Below are 12,021 nucleotides of genomic sequence, written 5' to 3'. Positions count from 1 at the left end.
AGAGTGAAACTGTGTGTTCAGCCCCAAATGAAGGCATCAAGTCCACTAATAAAACTTTTAAAAACTTTTGGGGGTAGTCTTCTTAAACACCCTTATGCTATCATGCCCTGGAAATCCATGATCATTGTCTTAAATCACTAAAACACACAAAAATGGAAAAGGAATTTGGAAACTCGACTGGAATATCCTTAATATAGGCTCTATCAGAGCAGAGATCAGGCCTGTTTTGCCCATCACTGTATCCCTTGCACTTACAGTGCCTACCACACATTGGAAGCTCTTTAAAGATCTGTTGAATAAATTAATGAATCAATGACTGACCCATGTAGAAGTGTATATGTGGCCTATGTCAATATAGTTGACTTTCAGAACTCAGTAGCCTATTAAATCACATTCAATCTTTAATTTGCAGCTTCAAAACTCACATACTCAGGGAAGTTTCCAATGACACCATCCCTACCAGCCCCAGGCCCCTTCCCCAAACCAAACACATACTCTTGTAGTAGCTTTCCAAACTCTTTTTTCTTTTCATTCACCACATTTGTCACAGCTATAATTCTACATTTATTATTATTTTTTAAATTAATTAATTAATTTTTGGCTGCGCTGGGTCTTTGTTGCTGCGTGCAGGCTTTCTGTAGTTGTGGCGAGGGGGGGCTGCGGGTGTCTCATCGCGGTGGCTTCTCTTGCTGAGGCGCACAGGCTCTAGAGTGCAGGCTCAGTAGTTGTGGCGCACGGGCTTAGCTGCTCCGCGGCATGTGGGATCTTTAACGACCAGGGCTCGAACCCGTGTCCCCTGCACTGGCAGGCGGATTCTTAACCACTGCGCCACCAGGGAAGCCCCTACATTTATTTTGTAATTATTTACTTCATCTGTCTCCATGAACTGAACTGCTGGTGCCATTAAAGCAAGGACCACATCCCTTTCCGCACACAACTAAAGCTCCGACAGACAGTGAACATTCAAAAACTATTTCTTGAACGAATGTTGTTGTTAGGTAATTGTTGGAGGTCCAAAGAGCAGAGCCACACCTGCATTCCCCACTGAGGCGGCTGTGTGGCTGGGAATGAAGAGCTCAGACTCTCAAGTCCAGCTCTCCGAGGTAGAATACCCATTTTGCCACTGACAGATGATCGTGGGCAAGTCACTTAATCCCTGGGCTTCAGCTTCCCAGTTCTGTAAAAGGGTCATACACCCATCTAACTAATAGAGTTATATGAAGATAATTAGAAACAGTGCACACGAAGTCTTTAGCACAGTGCTCGGACACCAGAAGTGTACACGTTTTAATTACAAGTATAACTCTTGCTACAGGGCGCTTAAATAAATAGTCTTTCAAAGAGGAACGATTTAATTAAACCAGGGGCCGTCAGCGAGCTGGGGATTCCGTCTTTGCCTTCACAAAACGTAGAGGAAACCAACTCGCACAACTCGGCCCCAACCCAGGGCGGAGAGAGCGACGCGCCAAATATAAACAGAGTCCCGATGAGGAGGCACCAGGAAGGAGGGACCGGGAAAGGCTTCCCAGAGGTGACATCTGGGAATACCTCTTAAGGATGGAGGAAATGAGAGGGATCCCAACCACCTCTCGGCTTCCTCCTGAGGCGAAAGCCCTCGTCGCGGCCCTTCCTCGGACCCGGACTCTTGGAGGACGAGCCCCCGGGGCCCAGGCGCGGGCTACGGGGGAGGCGGCAAGGCCGCGGACTCACCAGCGGCGCTGAAGCCGAAGCCGGCGGGGACCGGCGAGTGTTCTGCGAGCTCCAGGCGGATGACAACCAGTGACACACTCATAGGGCAGGCGCTGGTCGGCGCGAGCCCCGGCGGGCTCAGGCGAGGCTGGGAGATGAGCCTTGAGGCCGAGCGGCCTGGGGCGGGCAGCGCCGCCGCCGCGCCTCAGCTCCGCCGCAACCGCCTCAACAGCAGCAGGTCCGGTTGCCACCCTCAGAGCCACAACACCCTCCGCTTCCGCCTCCCGGCCGCCGTCCCTGACCCGTGAGGTTACGCATGCTCGAATCAGCGCGCCCTTTGATTGGGTGCGGAGGCAGGCACGTGACTGGCAGGTCTGCGGGGAGGTGCGCCTGCGCCCTAAGAGACGGAATCTCAAAGAGTTCGTGGAGGTGGCACGTCACTGGGATACCGGAAGCTGGGCCCCCAGTAGGGGAATCGGTGGGTGTGCGACCAGACCCGAGTTAGCCTATCTGAGAGACCTCGCCCTCATCCCAGCTTATCTGACGGCGAGGGGTCTTTGGCTCCGCGAGGTCTCCGAATTGTCCGCGGAACCCGCGCCCTGCAGAGAGCTCTAGCCTCTTTTTGTCCTGTTTGATCTCTCGCTCTAGCTGTAGGCAGGGTTGCTTTGTGTCAGCCACCCTTTACAGACAGGTGCGCTGAGGCTCAGAGAGGTGAATACGCTTCTCTGAGGACCCATCGGGAGTCAGGATTCGATTGCAGGGTTTCTGATTCTGTTAAGGTAGGGCGGTGGACTGGTTAAGCGCCCAGAGCTGGAGATACATCTGGGGGTGAATGAGATGAACACGCCGTTCCTGTTATTATTGAGTAGACCCTGTTCACCTGTTTTGTGACCTTGAGTTAGATTTTGCGTAAAATTGGGATAATATCCCTATACAGCGGTGATGATGAAATGAGTAGAGGCTGTGGCTCTATTTACATCAGTTTTTCTGAGAGACAGCATTCTTTCCAGTACCTCAGACTGCCTTTAGCATGTAGACATGGAGCGCCACAGTCAATACATATATGGCACATATGTGACAGAACGCTGTTCTAGGTATATGCTACCATTACATGTAAGGTGTGTTACAGCACGTCGTGGACGTGTAGGTGTGTGGACTGTATATGCATATAATGTGACCAAATGATATTTATAGCTTGTGACTGCACCCTATGAATTAGTTTCAGTATACACTGTTTATATCAGTGTTTCTCAACCTCTGCACTATTAACATTATTGGACTCGATAATTCTTTGGAGTGTGTGTATGTCCTATGCTTTATAGGATATTTAGCAGTATCCCTGCCCTGACCCACTAGATACCAGTAGCATGTCCCAAGTGGTGACTACCAAAAATGTCTCCAGACATTCCCAAACGTCCCGTTGGAGCCAAAATTGCCCCCACTGACCATCTGATTTTTGTGAAACTGCATATGCCATTTGCACCTGCTATATGCATATAATATATGAGACCTCATGAAGTTTTTTAAAATTATTATTATTTAAAAATTTTTTTGGCCACACCACTTGGCATGTGGGATCATAGTTCCCCAACCAGGGATCAAACCCGTGCCCCCTGCAGTGGAAGTGTGGAGTCTTAACCACTGGACCTCCAGGGAAGTCCCTTATGTGAACTTTTTAATAGTATATTACAGTAGTAGATAACATTTAATGGTGTGCCAGGTACTAGCTTGAGTGCTTTACATACTTTATCTTATGTAATCGCAACAGCAACTTCATGAGACAGGTAGTATAATTGTTCCCATTTTAACGGAAGAGGAACCTGAGGCTCAGAGAGAGCCACTTGCTCAGGATCTCACACTTAGCAAGTGGCAGAGCTAGACTTTGAACCCAGGCAATCTGATTGCAGAGCCAACAGTCAATCTCTACTAAACTATCTCTTTAATATGTGGAAACATACACTACGTGTGCATATTTATGAAAGCATAATTTAGATAGCAAATCTGCATCGTCATACTGATCTCATTCTGAGAGACAGAGAGAAGACATAGTCTTTACGGTAGAGGAGGAAAATGCCAGTTGCAGAGAACTAGAATTATTCTCTAGAGATGGGAAAATTGGGCTTGTTACACTTCTTTGTGGCTGCCAATCACTATGCCTGCCCCCTATGTTCCCCTATTTTCTTTTTTTTTTAATCTTTAAACTTTATTTATTTATTTTTGGCTGCGTTGGGTCTTCGTTGCTGCGCGCGGGCTTTCTCTAGTTGCGGCAAGCGGGGGCTACTCTTCTTTGTGGGGCACGGGCTTCTCATTGCAGTGGCTTCTCTTCTTGCGGAGCATGGGCTCTAGGCACGTGGGCTTCAGTAGTTGTGGTACGTGGGCTCAGTAGTTGTGGCTCTCGGGCTCTAGAGTACAGGCTAAGTAGTTGTGGCACACAGGCGTAGTTGCTCTGCGCCGTGTGGGATCTTCCCGGACCAGGGCTGAACCCGTGTCCCCTGCATTGGCAGGCGGATTCTTAACCACTGTGCCACCAAGCAAGGTTATCCCCTACTTTCTGAATCATCCAGTTTTTTCATCCTTCCAACTCATGTTTCTACTGAGCATGTGTTATGTGTCTAGACACCATGCTAGGTCCTAGGGGATGGATATACAAAGATGAAGTAAGATAGGCCTTTCCTTAAGGAGCTGATAAGTAGAGGAGCATATAGAGTTGAAAACAGGAACTGTGTGATGGGGTAAGTGCCCTAGTGAAGGTATGGAGAAGAAGCAATGAGAGTGAAAAAAAAAAAAGTAGTTTCAGAATCTTCCAGGAAAAAGAAAGACTAGCCTCTCTAGAGGAGGTAAACCTGAGGCTGTGATGTAAAAAAGAGTGTAAATTTACCAGCAGATAAACAGGTGAAGACATTCCAGTCACTGGGCATGTACCACGGAGGTACCAGGAGGTATGAGAAATCACAGCGCTAACCTGCTCCAAAGAGAGCATTGGGAAGTGGCTAGAACAGAACTATCATCTCTAGTTGGAAGGAAGAAGCAAGGTAGTCGTGGGAGCGTTGCCCACTTATGCATTAGCAGAATTATGAGGAAAACAGTGTCCTCAATGAGGATGAAAGTCAGCCCTTTAGGTCCAGAGACAGATTTCATCTCTGTTAAGCCCTCACAGAGAATGTGTTGACACTTTTAGGAGCCTATAAATAAATTTCTCCTTCCATCACTAACTTTGGCCATGGCATAGGAACGTAGGTAAAACCCAAAATGCAAATCAGTCTTTACATTTTTCATTTCAGCATTCATGCCCCAATCCAGCAAATTTCCAATTACATAAGAAGCACATTATATTATCTTGAACATTTGCTTCTTAAGAATCCTTTCTTTAGGTGGCTGTCTGGCCAGATACAGTTATTTGATACCTTAATAAAGAATGGCGTCACAAATACTTCTAAAAAAAAAGAAAAAGAATCCTTTCTTTAGGGATTCCCTGGTGGTCCAGTGGTTAAGACTCGGCGCTCCCAATACAGGGGGCCGTGTTGGATCCCTGGTCAGGGAACTAGATCCCGCATGCCGGTGCTAAAAATTCTGCATGTCGCAACGAAGATCCCACATGCAGCGCAGCCAAATAAATATTTTTTAAAAATGAATCCTTTCTTTAGAATCTTACAGAGTTTATTTAGTCCTTATGGTGGCACTGAAGTGACTCCCATGAACAGGCAGGCTGTCTTACCAACCTGTTTTGCTCTAACTTGCTTCTTAGTAAGCTTTTTAACCATAGACATCGCATGAGAAGCTTCAAGATTTTCAAGTGGAACTGACTGCAAATAGAATTTGGTTTAATTATTTTGTTTTTTTCCCCAGGTTTTTATTTCAGACTTACAGAAAAGTTGAAGAATAGTACAGTGATCTCTCATATACCCTTCATCGTGTACCCTTCACCAAGATTGATTAATTATTAACATTTTGCCACATTTGATTTATGTCTATACATGTTTATATATCTATATACACGTGTACCTGTTATGTGTATTTTGGTTTTTTCCCGAACTTGTTGAAAGTAAGTTTAGAAAAGAGGCAATGGAGAACAATCAGGAGGACATCCCCCTGCTCTGTAGGAGGGGTGATGGTGTGGTGGCATCGCGAGCGCTAGGAGGAGGTGGGTACAGGGCATCCTGCTCATTGGTCTCTTCTGGTAGCCAGAAGAGGTTTCATGAAGGAAGTGACAGGTAAACTACAGCCTAAAGGACAATTTGCAATTAGCCACGTAACAGATGGAAGGGAGCATTCAGGCCAAGGAAACACCATACCCGAAGGCCTGGCAGCAGGAGGAGAGCATCATGTGTTTGAGGAAGCTGCCGTGGACCTGAGTGTCCCGATCACCCAGGTTAAGGTGAAATACAAGGGAGAGCTGCGGCCGAAAGGGGAGAGGCAGAACTCAGAGGGCCTTTTCAGGCAGGTTAAGGAACTGAGAGTTTATCTTGAGGACAGTGGGGGGCCACTGGAGGTTTTAAATGGGGTTAGGATATGATCAAATTTGCAATCTTGAATGATAACTGGTTGAAGTGTGAAGAAAGAATAAGGTTTGAGAAGAGCCAGGGGGACCAGTTAAGGGGCCGTTGCAAAGGTCCGTGGTTGAGATCACGCAGTGAGAGTGGAGAGAGGTAGATGGAGAGCTTCAGGAGGAAGCATGGGCCACGCACAGCACCCGGAGCGGAGGTGTCTGGCTGGAGGACTGAGGGAAGTCGGGGTGAATCCAGTTTTCCAGCTTGGGCGGCTGGGAGAACGGTGGAGCCCTTTCCTGAGCCAAGGAACTTAGGCAAGGAGTGGTCAGGGAGGGCGGAGATCCTGCGTTCCTCTCTGGTGGTGTCTGAAGCGCTGGTTGGAGGTCAGAGGAGGTGTGCAGGTGCCACCCTGAGCACCAGGGTGGAGGTCTGCTTGGAGGCAGTGACGGCAAACTATGTCCTGTGCCTTCTCCGCAGCCTCGGCCCCAACATGTGCCTAAGGCGGCTTTTGCAGTCTGCACAGCTCCAGCGGGCTTGGAGGGCAGTCTTCGTGAAACATGGCCAGGGCAGGCACCAGGGAGCCTGGCGATGGACACATTCTGGAGGCGGCACCTACAGAGCAGTGATTTTTGACATGGGCGGAGTTCTCATTCCTTCTCCAGGAAGAGTGGCTGCAGGTGAGCTCTTCATTCTACTTCACCTTTGGAGACTGCGGTGGGTAGGGGTGGGGGAAAGGAGGGTGGTGAGGGGAGATGGCAGTGTGTCCCAGTGGGAGCTATACTTGCTCTTCATCAAATTCCAAGCAACAGTTAGTGGCTGAGTATCTTGGGCAAATTATTTAACTGCTCTGAGTCTTAGTTTCCTCATCATTAAATTACGGCTGATGATAGTACCTACATCTTTGGGGTTGGAGGAGGGTTAAATGAGATTATTCATGGAGGGCACTTGATTAGCAGGGTGAGTGCTTGGCTCATCTGAAATTCTCAATAAATGATGAGCTGCTATTGTTGTTAATGTTATTGGTGGAATTTAACTACCTTTCCCTGAGAACTACTTTTGAATCCTGACATCCTCTCTGCCCGCCCCCCCACCCCCACCCCGTCCCCGCTTTGATCATAGCCTTTCCTTTTCCACCAACCTCCCTTCTAAACCTGCTTTTGCTACTACAAGATCAAATCGCTAGGCTCTGATCCTTCCTTTTTCAGCCCCTCCTGGTATTACCTTTTTACCCACTCAGTTCAACTGACTTAAGTGTGATTTGTTTGGCTTGAAGTGTTAGAAAACCTAACAAAACAGTGACTTAACCAAGACTGAAGTTAATTTCTTTTGCACATGAAAGTCCAGGTGTGTGGTCTGGGCCAATGTGTTGCTCTGTTATGTCAGCGCCCTGGGCTCTTTTCATTGTGTTGCTGTGCTGTGAGTGCACTTCATTTCCACTTTCACCGCATGGGTCAGGCTTGGCTGCCTCACTTTCTGCCATCACATCCCATTCCCAATCAGCAGGAAGGAAAAAGGACCAAACAGCTGTCCCTGTTCTTTTGACTTACTGTGGTTGCTGACTGGGCAGTTTTCTATGCTAAATCAACCCAGCTTCAGGTTTTCTGTGCCCCGGTTGCAAAATTACCCAGCTCTGCTAACTGGTTAGGTGAGCAATTTTTTTTTTTTTTTTAGCTCCAGCTGCAGTTGAGCCCTCAGCCTCTCTATTCCTCCACTCATATTCCTCTTGCATTCACTACAGGGCTGTTCCAAACTCCCCCCGGAGCCATCATACTTCCCCAGACCAAACCTTCATACTTGGCAGACAGCCAAGTCTCCTTTTACAGAGAACAGAAAGATTACTTGGCAGGAATTTTCTCAGCTTTCTCCAGAACATCTTGAGAACCTATTCACTCCTTCCCACTGCCACTGCCTCTACACAAATTAGATTCCTAAATTCTCCCGCCTGCACATCAGCCTCCTAACTCCTAACTCTACCTCTGGCCTTCTGGGTTTTGCACACAGTGCCTGGAACTGCCCTTCTGAAACACACATCTTATCCCTTCCCTCTCTTGCTTCAAATCCTTGAGTGCCTGCATTTTTTCACTTAGATTAAAACCAGAAGCTTTACCTGGTTCCAGGGCCTCTCACAACCAGCTCTCATGTCCTCTTGTCACACCATTTCCTATGTATGCCCACATTTCAGCTACCTTGGACTACCTGATGCTCTTTAAACTTGTCAAATGTATTTATACTCCTGTGCCTTTGCAAGTTCTGTTCTCTCTGATCAGAGCTACCCTTCCCTGCCTCCTCTGCCTTTTCAAATCCTGCTCATACTTTTAAATGGTATGTTATTCAGCAGTGCCTGGAATCTTTGGAGCACTTAGTAAGTCTTGTGGTTGTTGTTATTATTGACTTGTGTTTTTATTTTATATTTATAATGTTTTTGCCATGCCAAAATTTTCACTTTTGATGTCATCAAAATCATCTGTGTTTTTCTTTATGGCTTGCATGTTATGAGACTAGGCTAAGGAAGTCTTTTTTTTCTTCACGTTCATAAAGACGTTGCATATTGTTTTCTAACTTTTAGAGGGTTTTTTTTTCTGATTTGGGTATTTAGTCTGTTGGGAATTCATTTTTGTGATGGTGAGAAACAGGGATTTAATTAAATTTTTTCTATACAGAAACTCAGTTATGCCAACCTCATTATTAAATAGTTGGTGCTGAAAGGATATTTTTAAAAATACAAAGATGTGCTGTATAGCACAGGGAACTCTCCTTCACTTTGCTGTATAGTAAAAACTGGGAACTCTCCTTCACTTTGCTGTATAGTAGAAACTAACACAACATTGTAAAACAACTTACCCCAATGAAAAATAAATAAATAAATAAAAGTGCACCTAAAAAAAAAATAATAATACAAAGACAAATTTCTTACTGTCACCTCCACCCCTCCCTGGTCAGTCCTAGGCTTCATTGGTTATCATTGTGAAAAGTTTGTTTATCCTTCCAAAAATTGCCTATATATACATGAGTGTATGTGTGTGTGTGTGTGTGTGTGTGTGTGTGTGTGTAAACTGTGTCTACACAGATTGGGCCACACTGTACACACTGTTATGTACCTTTCCTTTTTTCTGACCCAGTAGAATATCTTGCCAAATTTTCCACATCAGTAGGCATAGGTCTAGTTAAGGGATTAGCAAACTATTTCTGTCAAGGGCACTAGGTGGGCTTCACGAGCCATACAGTCTCTGTATGACTTTACTATTGGAGCCAGCAACAGCCATAGACAATAGTAAACAAGTAGGTGTGGTTGTGTTCCAATAAAACTTTATTTACAAAAACAGATGGGAGACAGATTTGGCCCCCAGGCCATAATTTGCCAACCCTTGGCCTAGTTTATACATTTTAACATCTACAAGGTGTTCCATCATATGGATGTACCATGGTTGATTTAACAAGTAACGTGCATGTAAGTTTCTAGTTTTTATTGTGAGCAGTTCTGCACAACAGCCGTGTACATAATCTTTGCTTACTTTTATAAATATATCTGTGGGAGAAATTCCTGGAAGCAGAATTACTACATCAAATGTAAATGTGTATTTAAAATGTTGCGCTCCATAGAGGTTGTATTTGTTTACACCCCCATCAACAGCATAGGAGAGTGCCCCTTTCCTTGCATGCTTGCCAGCTCTAAGAGCCTAAAAAATGCTCTAACTTTAGTTCTAAAATTAAAGATGTATTATTATTATTATTTGGATTCAGTTTTAAAAGTCCTGTTATTCTCAAAAGACATACTGAATTGGTCACATTGGTGATTTCTGAAGAATGGGATTGCTTTGTCATTTAGCTTTCTTTTTTATACCTTTCTATATTGTCTGAAATATTTTCAATGCACAGGTACTACATTAAACAAAAGATACGTGCTAATGTATATTATTGATATATCTTAGATATAATTATGAATGCTGTATATATTTTTGCCCCATAGCAGGTATATTATACAAAGAGAAAACACCCTTGTACAAGAAAAAGTAACCCCTGTCCCAATGTTTCCAGTATACACAATAATAATCCATCCACTGCCTTAGCTCTTTATGGACAGAATTTTGTTCTTTATTTCTCAAAGACAGCGCCCCCACAGGTGAATGTCTCAGTGTGCCAGCTACACTGCTGTGAAGGATTACTACAGTTTACAAAATGAAGGGCTTGTCTTGGAGTGCTGTCAGAATCTGCTTTATTCCCTAATGCACTTCCTTACCATGTGCCTTGACTGTGTGAGTGACCTAATATATATGAACCAGCCAATGAGAGACCAGGGAAGAAAATTCGTACTGCAGTGTCCAGAGTCATCTCAAAGTGGTGGTACGGACCTGACGCTTGGCACCAGTGTCCCCTCAGTTACACAGATTATTATTGCTGTTCCTTTGGAGGTCCAAGCTGAGATTTTCCATTTCCTGAATTTGTCTGAATTCCCAATGGAACCCACTTGGCACCACAGTGATGCCACAGGAACTTGTATGGTACTTCCCCTGTTGCCCAAACCCCAGCTGTTTGTCCATACATTACTGTTTCACTTACCATATGTTTTACTTCCGGTAGAATGGGAGGTACAGAATCATATCCCTTCCGGAACTATATTGAAGGCCTTGATCTCAGGTGGCGAAAATGGGCCCTGGATGAAATTTATGAGAGCAGAGATAACAACAGAGGATTTCCTACAAGAATTTGGGAGACTTTGCTCTGAAATTGTGAGTGATAAACATACTTGAATTTCCATATTCTTTTTGCCTAGAATAGTGGATGCAACACTTATCCATTAAGTTGGTTAAACTAAAAATAAAGAAGGGAAAACCTAATTACCTGTTATAAGATTTTAAGCTATTTCTTCCATCCCCAGGTACTCAATTTTAACTACACGAATGAAAAAGTTAAAATATTACGTACTAGGCCTCTCCATCAGTTACTGTTCATCTGAAGCTGGAGTTGTATAATGGCTTTGATCAGAAAGCTTGTTTAATGCAGTAATAACATTGAGCCTTTCTCTGGAAAGGCTCTGCATTCTAAGCTCTTTATTTGTATTAACTCATGCACCTTCACAATAACCCTGCTAACATACAATTTAAGATATAATAAAGTTCTGTGGATAGATGGTGGTTTTGGTTACATAACAGTGAATGTACTTAATGTCACCCAAAGTGGTTAAAATAGTAAATTTGATGTTATGTGTTTTTACCTCAATTTTAAATAAATGAATAAATATTTAAATATATGTATAGAAAACATTCTGCTAAGTGACAGAAAGAAGCCAACCCAAAAGACCACATATTGTATGATTCCACTTATTTGAAATGTCTAGAACAGGTAAATCTATAGAAACACAAAATAGAGTTGTTATTTTCTAGGACTGGGAGTATTGGGGTGTCGGGGGGGAATGGGTAACGACTGCTAATGGGTATGGGATTTCTTTTCAGGGTGACGAAAATGTTCTAAAACGGATTGTGTTGATAGTTGCACGACTTTGTGAATATATTAAAAAGCGTTGAATTTTACAGTTTAAATGGGTCAGTTGGGTGGTATGTGAATTGTATTTCAATAAAGCTGTTGTAAAATGTGCGTGTGTATCAGAATAGCAGACTTGGCCTTGCAGATTTTGAAACATGATAAAATAAGAGTTTTCAAAACCCACAGAGATTGAATTTAAAAACACAAAAATTGATCAGAAACTGACACTCAGTTCGTAATGGTGAAGTTGAGGCAATGCAGAATCATCAAATGTCTCTGGATCATTAAAAATTAAGTTACATCTGCTTAATACACTTATAGAGTTTAATGTACCTCTTAGGGTCTTCTGAATCTTTTTAAAATT

The 12,021-nt window shown here is 44.2% G+C and overlaps 2 protein-coding genes across 10 annotated transcripts in view; one reads left to right on the top strand and one right to left on the bottom strand.

Moving 5' to 3' along the window:
* BRAP (BRCA1 associated protein) overlaps window positions 1-1,957 on the bottom strand; it is a 37,625-nt gene extending 35,668 nt beyond the window's left edge. Inside the window, exon 1 of one of the 2 annotated variants that reach the window (XM_012535522.3) lies at window positions 1,711-1,957. In XM_012535522.3, coding sequence (XP_012390976.2) covers window positions 1,711-1,792 — 82 coding nt within the window. In that variant the 5' untranslated portion in view covers window positions 1,793-1,957. The remainder of the gene's footprint in view (window positions 1-1,710) is intronic. The other variant, XM_033399976.2, reaches the window with a different exon arrangement.
* Window positions 1,958-2,027: 70 nt separating this feature from the next.
* The window catches only part of ACAD10 (acyl-CoA dehydrogenase family member 10), a 47,657-nt gene continuing 37,663 nt past the window's right edge, over window positions 2,028-12,021 (top strand). For 6 of the 8 annotated variants that reach the window (XR_007471769.1, XR_007471768.1, XM_004276744.3 and 3 more), the window contains exons 1-3: window positions 2,028-2,167; window positions 6,654-6,853; window positions 10,755-10,903. Coding sequence is in view for 6 of the 8 variants with exons in the window: in XM_004276744.3 (XP_004276792.1) it covers window positions 6,667-6,853; window positions 10,755-10,903 (336 nt within the window). In the remaining 2 variants the exon portion in view is untranslated. Of the gene's footprint in view, window positions 2,168-2,195; window positions 2,401-5,855; window positions 6,065-6,653; window positions 6,854-10,754; window positions 10,904-12,021 lie in introns of those variants that run through there. The other 2 variants (XM_049698191.1, XM_049698192.1) reach the window with 2 other exon arrangements.

This window comes from Orcinus orca, chromosome 15 (genome assembly GCF_937001465.1).
Source record: "Orcinus orca chromosome 15, mOrcOrc1.1, whole genome shotgun sequence".
In the NCBI taxonomy this organism is placed as follows: domain Eukaryota; kingdom Metazoa; phylum Chordata; class Mammalia; order Artiodactyla; family Delphinidae; genus Orcinus; species Orcinus orca.
This window is presented reverse-complemented; position numbering and strand designations above follow the sequence as displayed.